This window comes from Coregonus lavaretus, assembly GCF_964263955.1.
Source record: "Coregonus lavaretus genome assembly, chromosome: 37".
In the NCBI taxonomy this organism is placed as follows: Eukaryota; Metazoa; Chordata; class Actinopteri; order Salmoniformes; family Salmonidae; genus Coregonus; species Coregonus lavaretus.
The window spans coordinates 5618265-5644904 of record NC_140024.1 but is presented as its reverse complement, the minus strand read 5'-3'; the positions used below and the strand labels follow the sequence as shown (position 1 = coordinate 5644904).

The window sequence follows — 26640 nt, the reverse complement described above, 5'->3', positions numbered from 1 at the left end:
CTTGCATTGCATTGATCTAATTTTCCCATAATAATGCACAAAACAGGTTCACTCTCACTACCAGTGGGACTAACACTTTCTGGCTGATGCGCTACAAAATTAAGACGGATTATGGTGCCCCTTTTAGGACACTCTCCAGTCACCAAAGCATGCCGAGGTCCAAAGCTCTCATTAAGAATTAGTCACTGTGCATGGGGCTTGGACTAATTAGACCCCAGTAAATGGGCGGAAGTCCTACAGAATGAGGTGTAGGTTACTACCCTGGGAACGATGGACTCCAAACTCTATTAAATCCTTAATGGAAATAATTTATCATGCCTATGGTGTATGACCTCCACCTTTTTGTGTTGTCGTGTTGAATATTCTGCCCGTATTTCAGACCGCTATATGCCTAATTTAAAACATGCACAAAATCCTCTACATCATGTTGAAGAGCACCCGTCTCGCAAAATCTTTGATGAGGTCAAACAGACACCCAAAAAATCTGAAGGGATGGTGTGAAAAGGGGTTGAAGGAATGATACATTTATCGATTGACATTTCCATCCCCCCTTTCTATCAATACGGCACTTAAACTCTAGACCATTTGTTTGTAGCATTTACAGGTGTCATATTCAGCATGCTGATTAATTAGAACACATTCCATTATGGCTGAATCACAGAGGCTGCTGGTGAACCATGTGTTTGTTATGCTAGTGACCCTGTTGCTCCCATCCTTGCATAATTGCTCCTGTAGTCCCTTAGAGTGCAGGTAATAATAGGTGCTGAGTGAGAGGCGGGGGAGCTGCATTGCCAGGGATTCTTCAAGCCACAATGGGGACGAATGCCTCTCAGCTCTCACCACCAGTGGTTGAATCAATGTTGTCTCCACGTCATTTCAACAACAACAAAAAATGTGAGTGGGCCTGTGTCCACCCAGGCCCACCCATGCCTACGCCCTTGCTATGCTCAGTGGGAGCTGCTCTCATCTCTCCCATCTGATTCTGCCCCTCTTACCCCCCACCCCCATTCACTTCCTCATTAATAAGTCTGTCTGTGTCACTGTGTTATTTAAAGCCAGAGATCCTCCCTTGCTCTGTCAGAGCCACTGGGTTGCATCTGTCTGCCTCTCTCTGCGTATGTGTGCGTGCGTGAGTGCGCGCAGGCAAGCGATCGAGCCAGTGAGTGAGCAAGCTAGAGAGGGAGAGAAAGGAGAAAGGAAAGCAATCGAGAGGGAGAGAGAGAATCGGAGTGTGTGCAAGACAAAGCTATGAAATTAATCAGAGCTATTTGCCTCCTGCTTCTTTGTCCAGCTTTGAGCCTCAACACTAGGTAAGTTGAAAAGAAGAGTATATTCTTCTTACTTCACCTTCAGTGATTCTGAAAGAAAGGGGGAGGGTGAATGCACAATGGCTAATCATAGAAGATACTAATCTTTAGCTCCAGTCCTGCGAAATAGGTTGAGGCAGCCTGGGTTCTGGCGGGAGTCCTGTGTTGCGGAGCATGATGTTCTGAGGCAGTAGACTGTAGGCAAAATAAAGGTTTATCTATTAAACTATTATCTGTGTTAAACTAAAAGATATACATGTCTTTGGTGGTGAAATTCACTGGCTAAAAATGCTTTGGAATTGTGTAGGCATCACTTACTGGGATTGCGGCAGGTCTTGTCTCCAGCTTGCTGGAAGGGAGCAAGTTAAGTCATAGCCGGCTGAAGAAGGAACTGAGCTGCCCAGTATGTTGCAATGTCTTCAGAGAGAGAGAGTGTGTGTGCAGAATAATGCATTGAGGGGAAGAGTAGGAAGAGGAGGGGATGAGGAGGAGGAGGAGGAGGAGAGGCGAGAGAAATGGAGAGATGAGGCGACGTGCAGTGGGGAGGGAGGTTTTAATGATTAATTAAACCATTGATAAAATCATTCCTCTTTCAAACTAGTGCCTGAACACTACTCCCATTACCGGGGGCTTTGTGAAAGAAAAGCCAAGGTTGTTAGAGAGTCTTAAATATGACTTAAAGACGATGCACATTATGAAACTTGCTCTCCTCTCATTGCAGTTTTGTCTAGTTTGACCTGATGGAATTTTAGCTTGGGTTGGTAGACCTCTCTACAAGTGTGCTCCTAAGTGATGAATGTAGTGGCAGAAGATACATGCACAGAGACATACACATACACATACACAATCAATGCATTGGCACATTTTGCAGAGCCCTGACAGATTTTAATAAGCTAATTTGATGATGCTGGAGATACAAAAAGTCTGATTCCGTTTGATGTTGAAAGCACAGTTTATATTGGATAATGAATATGTTGATGACTATTTGGATTGTGTTTTACAAAGTTGGATGAGATACACTACATTACCAAAAGTATGTGGACACCTGCTCGTCGAACATCTCATTCCAAAATCATGGGCATTAATACGGAGTTGGTCCCCCTTTGCTGCTATAACAGCCTCCACTCTTCTGGGAAGGCTTTCCACTAGATGTTGGAACATTGCTGCGGGGACTTGCTTCCATTCAGCCACAAGAGCATTAGTGAGGTCGGGCACTGATGTTGGACAATTAGGCCTGGCTCGCAGTCTGTGTTCCAATTCATCCCAAAGGTGATCGATGGGGTTGAGGTCAGGGCTCTGTGCAGGCCAGTCAAGTTCTTCCACACTGATCTCGACAAACCATTTCTGTATGGACCTCGCTTTGTGCATGGGGGCATTGTCATACTGAAACAGGAAAGGGCCTTCCCCAAACTGTTGCCACAAAGTTGGAAGTACAGAATCTTATAGAATGGCATTGTATACTGTAGAGTTAAGATTTCCCTTCACTAGAACTAAGGGGCCTAGCCCGAACCATGAAAAGCAGCCCCAGACCAATGGCACTATGCATTGTGGCATTTAGCGTTCTCCTTGTTGAAAAGGTGGCATCCTATGACGGTGCCACGTTGAAAGTCACTGAGCTCTTCAGTAAGGCCATTCTACTGCCAATGTTTGTCTATGGAGATTGCATGGGTGTGTGCTCGATTTTATACACCTGTCAGCAACATCCACTAATGTCAACATACTTTTGTATATATAGTGTAAATGACCCACCCCAATGAGACACTTAAAGTCATGATCTTAGTGAGTGACTGACTGGCTGCTTGATTTATTTATTTTACTAATTACTTATATGTAACAAGTGGCATTAATGTGTCAGAGGCTCAACTGATGTGTTAAGCTCTGTTGCTCCCCAGTTACCTAGACCAGAGCCAGTTTATAAAGATAGATCTATATACTGTATATGGCTAGGGACGGACTGGGAACAGAAATCGGCCTGGCCAGCCCATTTTCTTCCTTGAGGCCCCGACACCATGCCCTTTTCTTCCCTTGAGAGGCCCCCATAATTGGCCAAATAATGACCATTCTGCGCAAAAGCACCAATTTAGACAGGCACACTCTGCTAAAGATGAAGCCCATCTGGGATTTGCCAGAACTACCCTATGGCCAGTCCAATTCTGTATATGGCTCTGACCTAGACTAATTCAACGGTCCCTGAGCAGGTATCACTACTAGACTACTACTTGACAGTTCATGCAGCTTTAGTGTTCTGATCATAGAGTTCTGATCATGGAATTCTGAACGTGTCATGCATCTAGCAAGCAACGCTAAAGGGATTGCAAACGGGTTAGCATAACTTTAGTCAAAAAAAATGTGTTTAGGCCAGCAAGCACGTTCCTCACACTCTAGGAACGTATTTCCTCTGACATTATAATGAAAAGGTGCCTCTAGGTCCCAAAACACACGTTTTCTGGAGACTTGTGGGAGGAGTGCTGATGACGTCGCCCACTGTATGCGCTTTCGGTAGCCTGATTGTGTCCAGACTAAGGAGAAATCCACAAACGATGCATCCCTGACCACCTCCTCAGACAGATCTGAATACAATCAGACCACAAAGCGATTTTTGTGCGTCTATATCTGTCTTTTCAATGCGATCTTCGTATTCTGATAGTCACATGTAAATGTTAAGTGTAGACACAACCTCTGAATAAACGGATCTCAATACGCTGAGTAATGGTACCAGAGGAATTATCTTCTGGTTGCTAATTGACATGAAATGTGTCTTGTTGACTTTTTGGTATATAAAAGGAATTGAAATACATTGATGTATGCGTGAAGTATTCTATCGTAGCATTCTATTATAGAGTAAACAAACAAAAAAATCATAATGTTTTCATAAAGGTCCTTATTGCTAAACCTCCCCACAAACAAACAATACTAGCGGATTTCTTATGATCGACAGCTGAGGGATGGGGCTAGGGAAATGTAAACCAGTGGTCTAGATGGAAGAACTGACAGTCCATGACACCCAATAAATAGTTTAAAACATATTTTGAAGGTATACATTGTTTACACACTTGTTTTAGAAACAAAAAATATATAATTATTATAATTAATAATATTAATAATCATTATAATCAATTGGTATCAAGAATTGAAATGACCACTGAAAAATTCTAAAAGCCTATAAAGTCATATTTTTTTATTGATATAATTATATGAGAGTACTTTGGAAATCTCAAAGATTATATGGAGCTAAGTTGTTGGTTGATATACAAACTGGCACATAATTGACCAGGGAGAAAGTAACTATATAGAGTTGATTGGGGGAAATTCAAGCCACTTTTGCCACACTTCCTCCTTGCATCTGATTAGGCTTAGAGTACTGTGGCTGTTTCTGAGTGTGTGTGTGTGTGAACGCATGAGCGCATGTGGCTGCTCACAACTCACTACAATGCAGTCCCAACCGAGTCACCAATCATGTCTTTGCAACGTCTCTTTTATGGGATTTTCACAAATGTTCTTTATTATTGACACTAACTTCGATGTTTCCTACCTAGGCAAATGCCGGTGTCCATTGGGACCTCCATAACATTCAGTATTTAGGTACTGTACATATCACACAGACAGGGCCTGCATTGCTTAGTCTCTTCACACCTGGCTGTAAATACTAAACATATTGCATTTTAAATAAATTAATTATTTGATGTTGGATGGGATCAGGAAATTAAAGAGGAATGCGGTTTATGACTCTGGAGATTAACAATGGGAGCCTGGCAATAGCTGTAATAGCCTGATAATACATGCTAATATCCAGTAGGTCATCTTGCTGAAAGGTAATGGGGAATAGGTCCTTTTGTAATGAGAGCATAATGACCTAGCAGCTATACATGACAGTCGGTGGCTACTCAACTGATGGGAATCAGAAGCTTCCCATTGAAATGATGGACTACATTTCTAATTTGCCAAGATACAGTATTTCCTGTGGATAAGAAATGTATCTTTCTGTATCTCAGAAAAATTGTAATCTTTCTGAGAATAACCCCAATTTGCACATCATTAACCCCCAAAGCCCTTAGTGGCCATCTAACCATTACAGATTCCTCCATATTTGTGGGGAACGCTTCATATTTATTGAGATCATATAATTCAGATAAATCTTATTTAACTAGACATTTAGACTATAATATTCTGTTTAGGCCTGCTTGTCTTTGGTTTACAATTTATTTCATAACTAATTGTTTTACTACTGTATGTGTTCCATATGTCATGGTCATGGCTAACAGCAAGCATTTACTCTGTAAAGCAGTGTTTCCAAAACCTATCCTTAATTACCCCCCAGCTAGATCTACTTATTTATACAAAGTTCTTACTTATCTGGAATTGTGCTATAGACAATCACTTACATAAGATCAATTATATTATATAGGTATCGATTAAGTAATTTAATAAAACAATCTCAAAAGAAAACGACTCAAAAGAAACAAACCCTTCTTGCAACATGGGAAAGAATCAACCCCAATAATGTTATTTTGTTACTTTAAATGCTTTAAATGTTTTCCCTCTTAACTCTTGGGTATGGGTTTTGTCGAATTGGGCCATTTAATCGAATTGGCCCTTTTGTGTAGTTCTAAACAATGTTTGACGGAGAAGAAAAGTGATTGACTAGACCAGAGGGTCAAGTCCAGGGCATCCTGGGAATTAGACTGAACTATTGACAGCGGCAAGATGGTAATGATAATAATCTATATGCATTGATGGACTGTGCATGCTTGGCCGGGGGTAATGACCAAAGAGACCATCTCGTCTCATCCACCGCTACTGTTTAGCACCTGAGATATGGAAAGGTAAATGTGAGTGTAGTGGTGCTTGCTTGCTCTTTGTCTATCATCAGGAAGCGGCTTTGGCTCCTCTGCCAAGTAGTTAAGTTGGCTCTTTGTGATTACGGAGTGAAGGGTCCATCATTATTTCAATTAAATGCTCTGCTTGATTTATAACACAAGTATTTGGAAGCCTGGTTTGTTGGATTGACATCTTGCTCAAACACTCATGTATTTTGCTGCACAGTAGTAATTTGGGACAACGGTGGATGATTTCAGATGGTTGGTCATGGTGACAAATTCATTCTTAAAAGTCTAAACCGTTGAGGGGGCAGTTCTAAGTTGACATAAGTAGTTGTTTTAAGGTCATACCATGGATCATTTAACTATTTGATTTGGAATTTCAGGACCTCTTTAGATATAAAAAAATATTTTTACAAATAATTTGATCAAATATTGAATTTGGCCTTTACTACTATAGCCCATAGAAATGCATTGAATAACACATTCATAAATGGCAAAAAAGACAGTCAAGAAATGTATCATAAGGAATAAGGTTTTGACGTTTCTGTCCTATATCTAGCTCACATATTTAACCCCTTTTGTTTGGCACAAATCTACTTCCATACTTCCATTCATTTGTATGGGTTACCTTTAGACGAGTCCCGTGACACTTGTGGGGGCCATAGAGCAAAACAGAGAACACAATCGTGAGAGTCTCCCCTTTCTATAGGCTGTTCGGATGCTACAGACTGAGAAGACCGATTTTTGGGATGTCTCCTGGTCTGACAAACAGCGCTGTAGCTCTGCCACTTTCCATCGCAGATATCTCTAGCTTACATTGACGGAATTTCATAGGGATTTTTTTATTATGTTACTTACACTCTTAGAAAAAAGGGTTTCAAAAAGGTTCTTCAGTGTTCCATGTAAAGGGTTCTACCTTTCTTTTCTAAGATTGACACACCGGTGCATCAATAGACTCTAGGGGTTACGCGTTGAAGGAAAGACTACCGTTAAATAACAACTTGCGCAGGGAACTGTTCGGTATTGGTATTCCCCTGTGGTAATGGATAAGTTGTTGAATGGGGAGATCTTTTTTAACCCTTTACTGCATGCTATCATTTCTCTTCACCCCCTTGTTTCCATGAATTAAAAAATACAAACACCATTACTTTTTACAGAAGTGGGGGGGGGGGCTTAGACTAGCTAATGATGTGCTTTGGTAAAGACATGATATGCACCCACTCTGTGGGGCTTTCTTTCCATAATCTTTACATTTGCGATAGTGGAACTGCAATTTAAGTTTTGTAAAGATAACATATGGCCAAACAATATTTGTTATACAGTGGGGAAAAAAAGTATTTAGTCAGCCACCAATTGTGCAAGATCTCCCACTTAAAAATATGAGAGAAGCCTGTAATTTTCATCATAGGTACACGTCAACTATGACAGACAAAATGAGAAAAAAAAATCCAGAAAATCACATTGTAGGATTTTTTATGAATTTATTTGCAAATTATGGTGGAAAATAAGTATTTGGTCAATAACAAAAGTTTCTCAATACTTTGTTATATACCCTTTGTTGGCAATGACACAGGTCAAACGTTTTCTGTAAGTCTTCACAATGTTTTCACACACTGTTGCTGGTATTTTGGCCCATTCCTCCATGCAGATCTCCTCTAGAGCAGTGATGTTTTGGGGCTGTCGCTGGGCAACACAGACTTTCAACTCCCTCCAAAGATTTTCTATGGGGTTGAGATCTGGAGACTGGCTAGGCCACTCCAGGACCTTGAAATGCTTCTTACGAAGCCACTCCTTCGTTGCCCGGGCGGTGTGTTTGGGATCATTGTCATGCTGAAAGACCCAGCCACGTTTCATCTTCAATGCCCTTGCTGATGGAAGGAGGTTTTCCCTCAAAATCTCACGATACATGGCCCCATTCATTCTTTCCTTTACACGGATCAGTCGTCCTGGTCCCTTTGCAGAAAAACAGCCCCAAAGCATGATGTTTCCACCCCCATGCTTCACAGTAGGTATGGTGTTCTTTGGATGCAACTCAGCATTCTTTGTCCTCCAAACACGACGAGTTGAGATTTTACCAAAAAGTTATATTTTAGTTTCATCTGACCATACGACATTCTCCCAATCCTCTTCTGGGTCATCCAAATGCACTTTAGCAAACTTCAGACGGGCCTGGACATGTACTGGCTTAAGCAGGGGGACACGTCTGGCACTGCAGGATTTGATTCCCTGGCGGCGTGGTGTGTTACTGATGGTAGGCTTTGTTACTTTGGTCCCAACTCTCTGCAGGTCATTCACTAGGTCCCCCCATGTGGTTCTGGGATTTTTGCTCACCGTTCTTGTGATCATTTTGACCCCACGGGGTGAGATCTTGCGTGGAGCCCCAGATCGAGGGAGATTATCAGTGGTCTTGTATGTCTTCCATTTCCTAATAATTGCTCCCACAGTTGATTTCTTCAAACCAAGCTGCTTACCTATTGCAGATTCAGTCTTCCCAGCCTGGTGCAGGTCTACAATTTTGTTTCTGGTGTCCTTTGACAGCTCTTTGGTCTTGGCCATAGTGGAGTTTGGAGTGTGACAGTTTGAGGTTGTGGACAGGTGTCTTTTATACTGATAACAAGTTCAAACAGGTGCCATTAATACAGGTAACGAGTGGAGGACAGAGGAGCCTCTTAAAATAATAAGTTACAGGTCTGTGAGAGCCAGAAATATTGCTTGTTTGTAGGTGACCAAATACTTATTTTCCACCATAATTTGCAAATATATTCATAAAAAATCCTACAATGTGATTTTCTGGAGAAAAAAATTCTCAATTTGTCTGTCATAGTTGACATGTACCTATGATGAAAATTACAGGCCTCTCTCATCTTTTTAAGTGGGAGAACTTGCACAATTGGTGGCTGACTAAATACTTTTTTTCCCCACTGTATATGTGTGGATAAAACAATTATGTTTAATATTCATAACATTATAAAATATTATAATATTATTTATGAAAATATAAAAAATGTCAAGAGTTTTTTCTTTTTTCTTTTACAACAAAACGTATTTTCAGATAGTGTGAAGGAATAAAAACAATACAATTATAACTCAAACACCATATTTCTATCAGAGAAACACCTTTTTCATGTTTTTAGTAGTTGCATATTGTTATCGTTATCGGATAGTTTTGCCATACGGCACAAATCCCAAAATGACACTTAAAAAAATATATTTTTGTAAATGTATTTTACATGCTATTTGGGGCCATTTCAAGTGAGGAAAACTTTTTTGGCATGGTTCTATCATAATGCATGCAGTAGAGGGTTAATTAGATTGAAGATTGCCACCATGATTAGATTTTTTATGCGCCTCCATCATCACCATTGTAAGCAAAGCCCAAGAGTTTTTAACCAGTGCCACAGCTTGAGAATGCCGGCCTGATTTTTGTCTTGTCGTCATATGATTTCAGAAATGCAGAGCCAGGGTAGGTCAAGAGCCCCGAGATGTGAAAAAATGACATTTGTGTAATACGGTATTGTCCTTATAGTGTGAGGCAGGATGTGAATGATAATTGAAATTCGAAGGTCACAGCATAATCGGTGCACCATGGCAACCACATTGGCTACATGACAGTAATGAAGTGGGCTACAATAAATAGAACCTTTGGTAGCTCCCGTCCAATGAGAAATTAATTAGAGGACACCATGATACAGTCGTTTGGTATTCAAGGCCAAACGTGACGTAACACTCCAAGTTTGTTTGCGCCCATTTTTCTTGCAAGACATTTGATGTGACCGCTTCTTTGTTACTCAAATAAAGTTACAGTGAATCACTTCTTTGCTTCATCTAGTTCCGGGAAACTAGAAGTTTGCCCGTCAAATGTTATCTGTGTCTGCTTTTGCGTCTAAGATACCCTTAATGATGTTTTCTTGTAAGCTCGATGTTGAAATATGGATGTGAACTATGCAGAAGTGCCAAGCAGACATTATTGCTGAAGGTATAAACAAAGATCAATACACATTATAGAGCAGGATTGTCCTCTCCATGATGCTGCTGAGTGTAATAACATAGTAATGGGATTTTAAGGGTCAAATAAATAAACAAGTCAGAGGATTGTCTATTGGGAGAGATGGAAGAAAGCAGGCAAAAAGGGAGGAAAGAATATGCAGGGAGCTTTTCCTCGAAGTCAGTGAATGGTGCATTCAAAATGTAATGTTGAAGAGCCCTGCTCAAGGAGAATATTGCTAATGTCAAGCTTTGCTTCAAAATTAAATGCTGGCAAAAACAAGCTAATCAAAAGAGGGGAAGGATTCCTTTTAAACATGTTGGCTCGTGTTCTACTGATTTCTATTGCCAGGGAAGGAAAGTTGTGACATAGGTCGAGTGGGACTCTAGCAAATAGTATTTTTTATCATCGCTCTGTATTTTTGACAAACTTTGCTAGCTAATGGCAACATTGCCATCCATCTTAAATCAATTTGATGACATAATGATGTCAAAGTTGTTTCCTACTAATTATTTGCCTACTTTAGATGTAATTTAAATGAAACAGTGATTAGCCTCCATTAGGAATGACTAGACACGACTCGACAAGCCACTATGGCTCTTTAGAATGTTCATAACAATGGCAAAAGTTTAATGCATCAAGCGTGGCCAGGTTTGTGCAGTTTGCCAGGGGATGCTATTGTTATATTTTTTTACATTTTATTTTGGACATTATTGTAATTTAGCAGACGCTCTTATCCAGAGCGACTTACAGTAGTGAGTGCATACATTTTCATACTGGTCGCCCGTGTTAATCAAACCCACAACCCTGGCGTTGCAAGAGCCATGCTCTACTAACTGAGCCACACGGGACCTTTTTCTGTTTTAAAGCCAATTTCCTGCAATTCTACACCTTTTGCCATGGGGCGGACACTACATTTTACTGTTTTAAGGCTATTTTCCTGCATTTCTACACATTTTGCCATAGCTTTTGCCATGTTTTTATGCTATCTGAGTGACTCAAACATTATAACAAAATCAATGCCATGACTTTTTAATTTGGTGATTGTTAGTTCTCAAAGATGATCTTATAAAAAAAAATATGTAGCTTCATAATCATTTCTACATACATTTGTTATTAGTTGTTTAAGTTTACACTGAAAACGTTTTGCCAACCCTACGCTACTCGGCTATCACCTCGTACCTACGACAGCAGCACAGCCAGGCTAAAGCAGTCGTAAACCAGGCCCTCTCGTGTACAATTGCTTCCATATACCCTTAAAATGTGCAGTTAAAGTAAAGACAGTATGTTTCATAGTTTTAGCTGTCAAGATAGAAGATCAAATATTATAACCACGTCATGGCTGTTTGACGAGCAGGTGACTTTGAGAAAACGACTCCCACCCCTTTGTGCTCGCACGGTGGGAGAATTCAGACAACCTCGACTCCTTCAAGACACTGCTACATGTCTTTGTCTGTTAGAGTACGTTGCTCAGATCGCTCAGGTCTCATGGCAGCATACAAAGACCACAGGGGCGAGTGACTACACAGACAGCTCGTTAGTTGTTTTTATTCTAACATCAATCAACCCATCAGTGTCACTCCCGAGGCCCCGCAAGGGTGAATGCACTTTCTGACATTCGGAGTGACACTTAATGTCATTCCAATGTGTCGAATCCTGAAGCACAAAGCTGTGTTATAGAGACTGTGTGTTCTGCATATGTGTATATATTCAACACAAAAACTTTGTTTTAAGTAAAATATTTAGAGTTGGAAGTAGCTGGAAAAGATAGTGAATTCAAAGGAGTTTGTAGACCTCAAGGATCTTAGTAGATGTGTCAACCGTCAATATGCAGAAACGACAAAGAAATGATGAGATGGAATCCCAATATAATGCATGACATGGTCTGATCAACTCTATGCCACCCCTATAATTACTATTATTATCATTATGCAAACATTACACAATTGGGAATAGTTCAAATATAGCCTACAGGTTACACGATGGTCACAATCAAATATCATACAACATACAAAGATGGATATTTCAGTAATCACTACTCCAGTGGTTTTTATCTACCCTATAATCATGACAGTATGGCAGTATCCTACAGTATCATATCGGACTTATCTGAAGGATGATCTTGTCTCCCACTCCCTGAGTTCTGCATCTATTTCTTCCCCCTCTTTCTCTTTTGGCTTTCTAATGGCCCATGATTGGTACCCTATGGAACAAAGTGCTCAGAGGCATTACTCACAAATGATTAGAGAGATCAGAGTGTGTGGAGAGAGATGGGTCTGGGCATGAACAAAAGAACGGAATCATAAATAATACAGCCTAGAATGAAAGCAGAGTGTTTTTATAGTATCATTTTTTTCTTCTTCCTGTATTTATTTATTATCGCCAGCTGATGGGGGGAAATAACAGTTGTTTCCCACCCAGACCACACCCCAGATGGATTTGGTACCACTAGGGGGGATGTATCATGAGATCTACAGTGAGTGAAAAAAGTATTTGATCCCCTGTTGATTTTGTACGTTTGCCCACTGACAAAGACATGATCAGTCTATAATTTTAATGGTAGATTTATTTGAACAGTGAGAGACAGAATAACAACAAAAAAATCCAGAAAAACGCATGTCAAAAATGTTATAAATTGATTTACATTTTAATGAGGGAAATAAGTATTTGACCCCTCTGCAAAACATGACTTAGTACTTGGTGGCAAAACACTTGTTGGCAATCACAGAGGTCAGACGTTTCTTGTAGTTGGCCACCAGGTTTGCACACATCTCAGGAGGGATTTTGTCCAACTCCTCTTTGCAGATCTTCTCCAAGTCATTAAGGTTTCGAGGCTGACGTTTGGCAACTCGAACCTTCAGCTCCCTCCACATATTTTCTATGGGATTAAGGTCTGGAGACTGGCCAGGCCACTTCAGGACCTTAATGTGCTTCTTCTTAAGCCACTCCTTTGCTGCCTTGGCCGTGTGTTTTGGATCATTGTCATGCTGGAATACACATCCACAACCCATTTTCAACACCCTGGCTGAGGGAAGGAGGTTCTCACCCAAGATTTGACGTTACATGGCCCCGTCCATCGTCCCTTTGATGCAGTGAAGTTGTCCTGTCCCCTTAGCAGAAAAACACCCCCAAAGCATAATATTTTCACCTCAAAGTTTGACGGTGGGGATGGTGTTCTTGAGGTCATAGGCAGCATTCCTCCTCCTCCAAACACGGCGAGTTGAGTTGATGCCAAAGAGCTCGATTTTGGTCTCATCTGACCACAACACTTTCACCCAGTTCTCCTCTGAATCATTCAGATGTTAATTGGCAAACTTCAGACGGGCCTGTATATGTGCTTTCTTGAGCAGGGGGACCTTGCGGGCGCTGCAGGATTTCAGTCCTTCACAGCGTAGTGTGTTACCAATTGTTTTCTTGGTGACTATGGTCCCAGATGCCTTGAGATCATTGACAAGATCCTCCCGTGTAGTTCTGGGCTGATTCCTCACCGTTCTCATGATCAATGCAACTCCACGAGGTGAGATCTTGCATGGAGCCCCAGGCCGAGGGAGATTGACAGTGCTTTTGTGTTTCTTCCATTTGCGAATAATCACACCAACTGTTGTCACCTTCTCACCAAGCTGCTTGGCGATGGTCTTGTAGCCCATTCCAGCCTTGTGTAGGTCTACAATCTTGTCCCTGACATCATTGGAGAGCTCTTTGGTCTTGGCCATGGTGGAGAGTTTGGAATCTGATTGATTGATTGCTTCTGTGGACAGGTGTCTTTTATACAGGTAACAAACTGAGATTAGGAGCACTCCCTTTAAGAGTGTGCTCCTATTCTCAGCTCGTTACCTGTATAAAAGACACCTGGGAGCCAGAAATCTTTCTGATTCAGAGGGGGTCAAATACTTATTTCCCTCATTAAAATGCTAATCAATTTATAACATTTTTGACATGCGTTTTTCTGGATTTTTTTGTTGTTATTCTGTCTCTCACTGTTCAAATAAACCTACCATTAAAATTATAGACTGATCATGTCTTTGTCAGTGGGCAAATGTACAAAATCAGCAGGGGATCAAATACTTTTTTCCCTCACTGTATATCTGGGATCAAAGGCAGGTGGCAAGCTCAGTAGTGGGTGGGAGATGTATTGTTAATGTTGAAGGACAAAACAAGAACTGTCTCTCTCCAATCAAGAGTGAAAACTCAAATAACAGAATAGATTTTAGGGGTCACATTTAGTCACAACAGACATCACCTTTTTCATTTCCTGCCTTTTATTAACCTCTCTCTCTCTCTCTCTCTCTCTCTCTCTCTCTCTCTCCAACCCTGCCGGGCATTCATTTTCAGGCAACATTATATTTGCTATTTTCCTCTGGTAGGGCTACATAAATCTGAATCCTTTATCAGCCACCTGCACACCTCTGACGACGTTTGGATGGATTCTGTTATTTTTATCTAATCTCCCTAAGCATATTCGGTGTCTGGGATCCATCTTGGCTGACAAGTGCTGGTTCCATTTGAGTCCCTATCTCCTGTGTTTTGTCAGTGTTTTGCCATGACACCTGACTCCTGATAAGTGCATCCTCCAGTGTGTTTGGAGAGGGAGTGTTTTGCAAGGGATACCTGCACAAATTAAATGGATAAACCATTCAATGATGCTGTGGAGGTAATTTATCTTTGGCGGCAGCCATGTTTTTTTTATTATTTCAATGTGCCTTCATGCCCGGCGGAGAATTCAGCAATATGCTGGTGCTTCAGATACCACGCTTATTATATTCCCTGCAAATGGAGTATTGGATTAATGGAATGGTGAAGAGGCAGAAATGGTTCTTGATTATGCAAGGCCCAGCCTCAAGATTCTATTTCCTACACAACAACATTGCCATGGTGACCTTTCGAATACCTTATCGATTGTACAATCTTCATTAAGGCAAACTGAATAGTTTCAAGCTAAGTACTTCAGGGAATGCCACAGAGGTAAGGCGGTAAAAAACAGGCCATTGGTATTTGCCACACATTTGTGGCATCCTTTAATTCTACGTGCAAGTTTACCTAAATCTGGGCTAATGGGAAGTCATTGAGGCAAATCATAGCTTGGTAATAGTACCTTAGAGATAATTTGTGATGTGTCCAAGAAAAGCGCTGATGTTGGCGGGCAAAAAAGGCATGTGTGCACACGCCTGCTCGTGTGTTTGTGTGCGTGTGCACTGAACCCCGCTACTGGGCTGAGGGGTGGTGAGAGGGTGTTATGTTGCTGAAGTCCACCTCCTCCCATGTGCCTGTCTGTCAGAAGGCTTGCTTGGCTGCGCTCCACACAGTGACGGTGTTGACAAAATGACAGGAGGGAGCATACTCCAGTGATTGTCAATTTGGCAGGCAAGCACTGTTTCCCAGGGAGCATAGATTCTCCCTGCTCTGCCAGACCTGCAGTGCTGCGATGTGTAGAGAGAGCCATAAAGGCTGCAGGCTGTGTGGAGCTGTGGGGCACACACCCATCACACACACACACACACACACACACACACACACACACACACACACACACACACACACACACACACACACACACACACACACACACACACACACACACACACACACACACACACACACACACACACACACACACACACACACACACACACACACACACACACACACACACACACACACACAGAGGAACATATTCTTAAAGCATTCCAATAGCAATGGTTAGCTATATAATTTGCTGTGATTCTGAAGATTGAATACACTGATAATAGCACTCAAACAATTTACTATTGTGACAGAGTTGTTGTTAGCTCAGCTAGGCCTCCACAGTTTAGCAAACATAGGAAAGTAGGACGGGTGCTCAACAACAATATCAGGAATCCAAAAATAGGGCTCACCCAGGAAACTGGTCCATGTTAGCACAGCACAGAATTCTGCAGCTTTCAAAATTTTTTTTTTCTCGGGAGGTAGCCTAGTCTAATGTTCTGATTTAACATGGAGGATTAGCGAAGCGTTCTAATGTGCTTATAATCTTAGAATCTTTATAATAGGGGGCACATTATGAATATGGATGCCTTTTATGAATACATGTCATTGGAATCGGAGACTGTTGAGGTTACCGGGTAGAATGACGAGTATAAAACTAGAACATCGAAGAACTAGATCATCAAAGAACTAGCTAAGCCTTAATCCTGTATGCAATCACTTTAAATGGATGGAGTTGGTTTAATGGTGCTTGTCCTTAAATGTTTGTCTACCGAGTCACCACACAATCTGCTTGTGTATCCTGGTTAGCTAAGTAACAGTTTGCTTACAAGTGAGTGGATTTGACAGTTTGACAAATGCCCCGGTAGGGTGGAGGTAGAGCAACATTTTGGGAACTTGGGTTCTGTTCTGGTTCCATCCCAATATCCATACATACAGTGGGGGAAAAAAGTATTTAGTCAGCCACCAATTGTGCAAGTTTCCCACTTAAAAAGATGAGAGAGGCCTGTAATTTTCATCATAGGTACACGTCAACTATGACAGACAAAATGAGAAAAATAAATCCAGAAAATCACATTGTAGGATTTTTTATGAATTTATTTGCAAATTATGGTGGAAAATAAGTATTTGGTCAATAACAAAAGTTTCTCAATACTTTGTTATATACCCTTTGTTGGCAATGACACAGGTCAAACGTTTTCTGTAAGTCTTCACAAGGTTTTCACACACTGTTGCTGGTATTTTGGCCCATTCCTCCATGCAGATCTCCTCTAGAGCAGTGATGTTTTGGGGCTGTCGCTGGGCAACACAGACTTTCAACTCCCTCCAAAGATTTTCTATGGGGTTGAGATCTGGAGACTGGCTAGGCCACTCCAGGACCTTGAAATGCTTCTTACGAAGCCACTCCTTCGTTGCCCGGGCGGTGTGTTTGGGATCATTGTCATGCTGAAAGACCCAGCCACGTTTCATCTTCAATGCCCTTGCTGATGGAAGGAGGTTTTCCCTAAAAATCTCACGATACATGGCCCCATTCATTCTTTCCTTTACAAGGATCAGTCGTCCTGGTCCCTTTGCAGAAAAACAGCCCCAAAGCATGATGTTTCCACCCCCATGCTTCACAGTAGGTATGGTGTTCTTTGGATGCAACTCAGCATTCTTTGTCCTCCAAACACGAGTTGAGTTTTTACCAAAAAGTTCTATTTTGGTTTCATCTGACCATATGACATTCTCCCAATCCTCTTCTGGATCATCCAAATGCATTCTAGCAAACTTCAGACGGGCCTGGACATGTACTGGCTTAAGCAGGGGGACACGTCTGGCACTGCAGGATTTGAGTCCCTGGCGGCGTAGTGTGTTACTGATGGTAGGCTTTGTTACTTTGGTCCCAGCTCTCTGCAGGTCATTCACTAGGTCCCCCCGTGTGGTTCTGGGATTTTTGCTCACCGTTCTTGTGATCATTTTGACCCCACGGGGTGAGATCTTGCGTGGAGCCCCAGATCGAGGGAGATTATCAGTGGTCTTGTATGTCTTCCATTTCCTAATAATTGCTCCCACAGTTGATTTCTTCAAACCAAGCTGCAGATTCAGTCTTCCCAGCCTGGTGCAGGTCTACAATTTTGTTTCTGGTGTCCTTTGACAGCTCTTTGGTCTTGGCCATAGTGGAGTTTGGAGTGTGACTGTTTGAGGTTGTGGACAGGTGTCTTTTATACTGATAACAAGTTCAAACAGGTGCCATTAATACAGGTAACGAGTGGAGGACAGAGGAGCCTCTTAAAGAAGAAGTTACAGGTCTGTGAGAGCCAGAAATCTTGCTTGTTTGTAGGTGACCAAATACTTATTTCCCACCATAATTTGCTAATAAAAAATCCTACAATGTGATTTACTGGAATTTTTTTTCTCAATTTGTCTGTCATAGTTGACGTGTACCTATGATGAAAATTACAGGCCTCTCTCATCTTTTTAAGTGGGAGAACTTGCACAATTGGTGGCTGACTAAATACTTTTTTCCCCCACTGTACATTCTATATGTATGCTAATATGGACTTTGGAATGTATTCTTGGGCTTACAACAAGATGTTACAGACAGGCCACAAGGCATTAAGTCTCAAAGTTATTCCTTTTTCCACTTATGCTCGAAAACTCTCTTCATCCAACAGAGTTGCATCATGATTCAAGTCCAACAGAGCTTCAGTGCCTTATGGTTTTGTCATTAGCTTACTGAAATGTCCACCCACTTGGTTTATGTGATCTAAATCAGTTAGCAACATCCAGTCATGATAGAGAAGGGGACATTATGGCATGGCCACTGTGGACTGCAATTGTACATCATTGACAAATAGATGATCTGTGGGAGTGTTGGTGAGGGGAAATTGACAAGGAGGGAGCTCTAATGGATAGACAGGCACCCTTGACGGAACGTTTTTATGGGTCACTTGATCGCTGGTTGATTGATTGATTACTAACCTGTAAAGAATTAGTCTTGCAACTGACAAGTCACCAGGTGACACCCTGCATGACGTCAATACCAGTAGATTGTTATTTTCTGTGAACAGAGGCCATTGTGCCCACAGAAGAGCAGCATTGCCATGAAAGTCCATACAATATGTTAAGGTCATAAACTATCCAAATGCAATATATAAAACAAATGTAAGGCCAGAAAATAAAACCCTGAGCAGTCTGCGAAACACTGATGTGTGGAACTGAGGTATCTTGCAACGTAACAGTGTAAAGACTGAGGTTGTCTCACATGTGGTCAAAATGTCTCCAGTGAACATGACCTTGTCAATCCTCTACCTTATAAGGCACCATTCAGACAAAGGGTCCCTCATGTCACCTGTCATGGGCATTGACTTCACACTCTGTAGCCAGCCAGTTCTTCCTTGTTTCCTTGCTGTCCTTGAATGTAAGGGGATCTTTACCCACTATTGACTTGCACCATGACAGATTCTGCATATGTAAATCAACAATAAGCTAACTTTATTTAATTGGTAACTTTAGTAATTCAACTTCAGAAAAATGACTTTAGGAATTTATCATCTTGTATGAGAGAGTTAATTCACTTTCAATAAAATATCATTCAATTTGGTCATGAATAGTATTATTTAACCAAATCTATTATTTTAATATCAACCGTTCAGTTGAGTATTGCTTTCATGGATATTTGAAAAGGATTTTCATTATAGCTTGTTTATCAGAATCTCATGTTCCATCCCCTGAACGTTCATTTCGTTAAGTGACTGAAAGGTTGTGTAATGCGTTATACAACTTCCATTAATCCAACTACCAAGCCGACCTAACAACAATAGCATTCTGAATATAGAGCCTGGTAGCATGGTGAAGGGAATCCCATTATCTAAATGGATAGGACTAATAATAAAACATTACTTCTAACCTAACCGGATTAGTAATGATCATGTGCTCTTAGGGATCTGTTGAGCTGCCTCTCTACATAAATGCCTTTTATGTACAGATCCTTTAAGGAACTCGCTTTCACTTTGCTGCATTGTGTACCGAGGGCAAATTATGCCCACCGGACAGATAAGGTGAAAGAAAATAGTATGCTTTAAAAAGGAGGCTTTGGCTGTTTATATATGCTTACACCAGCACCATACTCAACAGAGAACAGAAGCACACCTAATGCATTGCGACACCCAAGCGAACTTGGTGACAGCAGAGGACATGTTTACCATTAAACGGAGACCCTTTAAGGTCTAATTGACCCATTACTATGGTTCTTATTAGAATAACACACATAGACAACATCTCAGCCACAGTTTTTCATCAACCTAATGGTTTGGATAGGAAGCAACACGCAGCAAGATGCGTTTTTAAGTATTGGCCTTAAAAGGCCCTTACCTCCTCATTCCCGAGCCTGGGTCCTATAACCTATAATAACACACATAGACAACATCTCAGCCACGGTTTTCTGTCAACCTACAGTTGAAGTCGGAAGTTTACATACACTTAGGTTGGAGTCATTAAAACGTGTTTTTCAACCACTCCACAAATTTCTTGTTAACAAACTATAGTTTTGGCAAGTCGGTTATGACATCTACTTTGTGCATGACACAAGTAATTTTTTCAACAATTGTTTACAGACAGATTATTTCACTTAGAATTCACTGTATCACAATTCAAGTGGGTGAGAAATTTACATACACTAAGTTGACTGTGCCTTTAAACAGCTTGGAAAATTCCAGAAAAGGATGTCATGGCTTTAGAAGCTTCTGATAGGCTAATTGACATAATTTGAGTCAATTGGAGGTGTACCTGTGGATGTATTTCAAGGCCCACCTTCAAACTCAGTGCCTCTTTGCTTGACATCATGGAAAATCAAAAGAAATCAGCCAAGACCTCAGAAAAAAGATTGTAGACCTCCACAAGTCTTGTTCATCCTTGGGAGCAATTTCCAAATGCCTGAAGGTACCACATTCATCTGTACAAACAATAGTACACAAGTATAAACACCATGGGACCACGCAGCCGTCATACCGCTCAGGAAGTAGATGCATTCTGTCTCCTAGAGATTAACGTACTTTGGTGCGAAAAGTGCAATTCAATCACAGAACAACAGCAAAGGACCTTGTGAAGATGCTGGAGTAAACAGGTACAAAACTATCTATATCCACAGTAAAACAAGTCCTACATCGACATAACCTGAAAGAAAACCGGCATTAAAAAGCCAGACTACGGTTTGCAACTGCACATGGGGACAAAGATCGTACTTTTTTGGAGAAATGTCCTCTGGTCTGATGAAACAAACATAGAACTGTTTGGCCATAATGACCATCGTTATGTTTGGAGGACAAATAGGGGTGGCTTGCAAGCCGAAGAACACCATCCCAACCGTGAAGCACGGGGTGGCAGCATCATGTTGTGGGGGTGTTTTGCTGCAGGAGTGACTGGTGCACTTCACAAAATAGATGGCATCATGAGGAAGGAAAATGATGTGGATATATTGAAGCAACATCTCAAGACATCAGTCAAGAAGTTAAATCTTGGTCGCAAATGGGTCTTCCAAATGGACAATGACCCCAAGCATACTTCCAAAGTTGTGGCAAAATGGCTTAAGGACAACAAAGTAAAGGTATTGGAGTGGCCATCAATAAGCCTTGATCAATCCTATAGAAAATGTGTGGGCAGAACTGAAAAAGCGTGTGCGAGCAAGGAAGACTACTAACCTGACTCAGTTACACCAGCTCTGTCAGGAGGAATGGGCCAAAGTTCACCCAACTTATTGTGGGAAGCTTGTGGAAGGCTACCTAAAACAGTTGACCCAAGTTAAACAATTGAAAGGCAATGCTACCAAATACTAATTGAGTGTGTGTAAACTTCTGACCCACTGGGAATGTGATGAAAGAATGAAAAGCTGAAATAAATCATTCTCTCTACTATTATTCTGACATTTCACATTCTTAAAATAAAGTGGTGATCCTAACTGACCTAAAACAGGGAATATTTACTAGGATTAAATGTCAGGAATTGTGAAAAACTGAGTTTAAATGTATTTGGCTAAGGTGTATGTAAACTTCTGACTTCCACTGTAGCTCATAGGTTGGATATTAGGAAGCAACACTTAGCAAGATGAAAGGCCGTAGCCCTTTCCTGCAGTCAAATGACCAAATTGCCCTCTAGTGGCCTCATGGGTGGAATGTTTTTAATATTTGTCATCATTTCATAATTAATCAACATAATTATTTTTTAAATGCAGAAAATCCGTTATTTCTATGTCAAACTGTTTTGATATATTTCAGTATTCTGTGATGTATACTGAACAAAAATATAAACGCAACATGTAAAGTGTTGGTCCCATGTTTCATGAGCTGAAATAAAAGATCCCATACGCACAAAAAGCACAATAAGCTGATTAAACAGCATGATCATTACACAGTTGCACCTTGTGCTGATGACAATAAAAGGCCACTCTAAAATGTGTAGTTTTGTGAGACAACACAATGCCACAGATGTCTCAAGTTTTGAGGGAGCGTGCAATTGGCATGCTGACTGCAGGAATGTCCACCAGAGCTGTTGCCAGAGAATTGAATGTTAATTTCTCTACCATAAGCCACCTCCAACGTCGTTTTAGAGAATTTTGCAGTACTTCCAACCGGCCTCAAAACTGCAGACCACACGTGTATGGCGTTGTGTGGGCGAGCTGTTTGCTGTCAACGTTTTGAACAGAGTGCCCCATGGCGGCGGTGCGGTTATAGTATGGGCAGACATAAGCTACGGACAACAAACACAATTGCATTTTATCGATGGCAATTTGAATGCACAGAGATACCGTGACGAGATCCTGAGGCCCATTGTTGTGCCATTCATCCGCCGCCATCACCTCATGTTTCAACATGATAATGCACAGCCCCATGTTGCAAGGATCTGTACACAATTCCTGGAAGCTGAAAATGTCCCAGTTCTTCCATGGCCTGCATACTCACCAGACATGTCATCCATTGAGCATGTTTCCGACAGCATGTTCCAGTTCCCGCGACACATCAACTTCGCACAGCCATTGAAGAGGAGTGGGACAACATTCCACAGGCCACTATCAACAGCCTGATCAACTCTATGTGAAGGAGATGTGTCGCGCTGCATGAGGCAAATGGTGGTCACACCAGATACTGATTGGTTTTCTGATCCACAGCCCTACCTTTTTTTAAAAGGTGTCTGTGACAAACAGATGCATATCTGTATTCCCAGTCATGTGAAATCCATAGATTAGGGCCTATTTTATTTATTTCAATTGACTGATTTCCTTACATAAACTGTAACTCAGTAAAATCTTTGAAATATTTTTGTTCAGTATATATCAAATGTAATATTGGGATGCAAACTCAAAATGTTATACATTTCAACTCTATATCTGACATGGTACAGCTGTTTTCTTTTTTTAAACCCATAACCATGTGTGTGAGGTGTATACTTTTGTTTCAAAGTAGATTGGTTTAAGACTACCAAGAAACATTGTGTGACCCTGATTTATCCCACTGCAGTAAAAGGTTATACTTGTAAAAACCTAGAATACAATACTAATACAAATGTGTCACTCAAAGGTAATGGAAGTAACTGAAATAATTATGAGTTTATTTGCTTTGAATCAATTAATGTTTCCCCCACAGAAAATACTTACCTATGCCTGTGCCATCAATGTACCCTTAAGATACAGGGTGAACTCTTCTATTGCATTACATTGAATGAGAAAAATGGTAATGTGGAAGATCTTCATTCTTTATAATGCACAACAATGCCCGATAATGTCTTTGTCACGACTTCCTCCGAAGCGGCCTCCTCTCCTGGTTCGGGCAGGCTTTGACGTTCGTCGTCACCGGCCTTCTAGCCACTGCCACTCTTCATCTCATCATTCCATTTGTTTTGTCTTGTCTATTACACACACCTGGTTCATATCCCCTCATTAGTTTGTGTATAAGTGTTCCCTCTGCCCCTTGTCCTTTTGGGTGATTGTTTAATGTGAGGAGAGTGTAGCTCGGTTGAGCTCCGTGTATTGCCGGGTTATATTTTCCCCATGTGCCTGTTTGGTTCCAGTGCGCCTGTTTTGTGCACTGGACTGTTTGACGCAATTCTGCGTAACTGTATTCCGTGATTTACCCTCCTGCGCCTGACTCCTTCAAATCACCCATCAGTCTTTCTGATCCATGTGTAGTCGTAAATCCATATCTAGTTAGATACTGTTATAATACAGTGAGAGCATCAGGAAATAAATATGAAATATAGCTAGAATAATTCCAATTGATCGTAATGATGTAGTATTTACTAATTTTAAGTTGTTTATATGAAGAAGGCCTATGTTGACGATAAAAACATTAAAGGTCCAATGTAGCCGTTTTTATCTCAATATCAAATCATTTCTGGGTAACAATTAAGTACCTTACTGTGATTGTTTTCAATTGAAATGGTCAAAAAGAAACAAAAATAACTTCTTAGAAAATAGCAATTTCTCAAGCAAGAATTTTACTAGGACTTTGTGGGAGTGGTCTGAGTGGGGGACGGGAAAACGGAAAACTAGCTGTTATTGGCAGAGAGGTATGGAACTCTTTCTTATTGGTCTATTAATTCATTTACAGCCTGGTGATATCACCAGGCAGACCAAAACTCCAACCCACCAAAAGATAGGGGGAAAAGTTTTCAGTGTAAACTTAAACGACTAAAACCAGATATAAAGTACTGTATGTAGAAAAGATAATGGAGCTATATCTTTTTTAATAAGATCATCTTTGAGAACTAACAACCACCAGAAGAAAAACTAGACAGTAACCAGGTTTCCATCCAACCTTTAATGTGAGTAAAGTACATGTCGGATAAGAAATCTCATGACAGGCCTGATGGAAACAGCAAATTTGTCGGTAAACTTGACAAGTTGGGATCTTTTTCTGTTTGTAAAATTAATTATGTGAGAAATGGCGGTGGAAATGCCTTTAGGGGCAAATATTGATATAATAACCAGTCACATAATTAGTTAAATAAAGTCCACCTGTGTGCAATCTAAGTGTCACATGATCTGTCATATGATCTCAGTATATATACACTTGTTCTGAAAGGCCCCAGAGTCTGTAACACCACTAAGCATGGGGCACCACCAAGCAAGCGGCACCATGAAGACCAAGGAGCTCTCCAAACAGGTCAGGGACAAAGTTGTGGAGAAGTACAAATCAGGGTTGGGTTATAAAAAATGCCAAGGGGGGTGAATACTTTCGCAAGCCACTGTACAAGTAGTGATGAAGTCAATCTCTCTTCCACTTTGAGCCAGGAGAGATTGATATGCATATTATTAATGTTAGCTCTCTGTGTACATCCAAGGGCCAGCCGTGCTGCACTGTTCTGAGCCAATTGCAATTTTCCCAAGTCCCTCTTTGTGGCACCTGACCACACGACTGAACAGTAGTCCAGGTGCAACAAAACTAGGGCCTGTAGGACCTGCCTTGTTGATAGTGCTGTTAAGAATGCAGAGCAGCGCTTTATTATAGACACACTTCTCCCCATCCTAGCTACTGTTGTATCAATATGTTTTGACCATGACAGTTTACAATCCAGGGTTACTCCAAGCAATTTAGTCTCCTGAACTTGCTCAATTTCCACATTATTCATTACAAGATTTAGTTGAGGTTTAGGGTTTAGTAAATGATTTGTCCCAAATACAATGCTTTTACTTTTTGAAATATTGATGACTGACTTATTCCTTGCCACCCACTCTGAAACTAACTGCAAGTCTTTGTTAAGTGTTGCAGTCATTTCAGTTGCTGTGGTAGCTGACGTGTATAGTGTTGAGTCATCCGCATACATAGACACACTGGCTTTACTCAAAGCCAGTGGCATGTCGTTCGAAAAGAAGTAAGGGGCCTAGACAGCTGCCCTGGGGAATTCCTGATTCTACCTGGCTTTTGTTGGAGAGGCTTCCATTAAAGAACAGCCTCTGTGTTCTGTTAGACAGGTAACTCTTTATCCACAATATAGCAGGGGGTGTAAAGCCATAACACATAAGTTTTTCCAGCAACAGACTATGATCGATAATGTCAAAAGCAGCACTGAAATCTAACAAAACAGCCCCCACAATCTTTTTATCATCAGTTTTTACAGTAATTTTCTTAATGGGTGCATGCTTATTAGTAACTGGAATAAGCAATTTCATAAATGTGTCAAGTGCAGCGTCTGTTTGCTTGTCATTACACCCCACGGACCAACAAATATTCTTCACATCAACAAAATAGGAATCACTACAAAACATATTGTATGACCTCTTATACACAATATTAGGCCCAGCCTTTGGAACTTTGGTTTTCCTAGATATGGCTACTATATTGTGATCACTACATCCGATGGATTTGGATTCTGCTTTCAAACTAATTTCTGCAGCATTAGTAAAGATATGATTAATACATGTTGATGATTTCATTCCTGTACTGTTTGTAACTACCCTGGTAGGTTGATTAATAACCTGACTCAGGTTGCAGGCACTAGTTTGAAGCTTTCTCTTGAGTGGGCAGCCTGATGAAAGCCAGTCAATATTTAAATCACCCAGAAAGTATACCTCTCTATTGATATCACATATATTATCAAGCATTTCACACATGTTATCCAGATACTGACTGTTAGCACTTGGTGGTCTATAGCAGCTTCCCACCAGAATCGGCTTTAGGTGAGGCAGGTGAACCTGTAGCCATATTTCTTCAACAGTATTTAACATGAGATCCTCTCTAAGCTTTACAGGAATGTGGTTCTGAATATAGACCGCAACACCGCCCCCGTTGGCATTTCTGTATTTTCTGTAAATGTTATAACCTTGTATTGCTATCCCTGTATCATCAAAGGTATTATCTAAGTGAGTTTCAGAGATTGTCAGAATATGAATGTCATCTGTTACTAGCAAATTATTGATTTCATGAACCTTGTTTCTTAAGCTACATATGTTAACGTGGGTTATTTTTAACCCTTTTCTGGGATGCTTGATTATTTTTCTTGCTTTACTGGGAAGCTTAGCAGAGGTAGACATACTCAGGTTATTTTTATTAGTGCAGGGTGAGCTGCAAACAGCTGGACTTGTCTCAACGCAGCC

At 40.9% G+C, this 26640-nt stretch overlaps 1 protein-coding gene across 1 annotated transcript in view; it reads left to right on the top strand.

The window, feature by feature from the left end:
* Nucleotides 1-1161: 1161 nt before the first annotated feature.
* The window catches only part of LOC311111430 (leucine zipper protein 2-like), a 165897-nt gene continuing 140418 nt past the window's right edge, over nt 1162-26640 (top strand). The window contains exon 1 of the mRNA XM_084154145.1: nt 1162-1310. Within this exon, the coding sequence (XP_084010271.1) occupies nt 1249-1310 (62 nt within the window). The 5' untranslated portion in view covers nt 1162-1248. The remainder of the gene's footprint in view (nt 1311-26640) is intronic.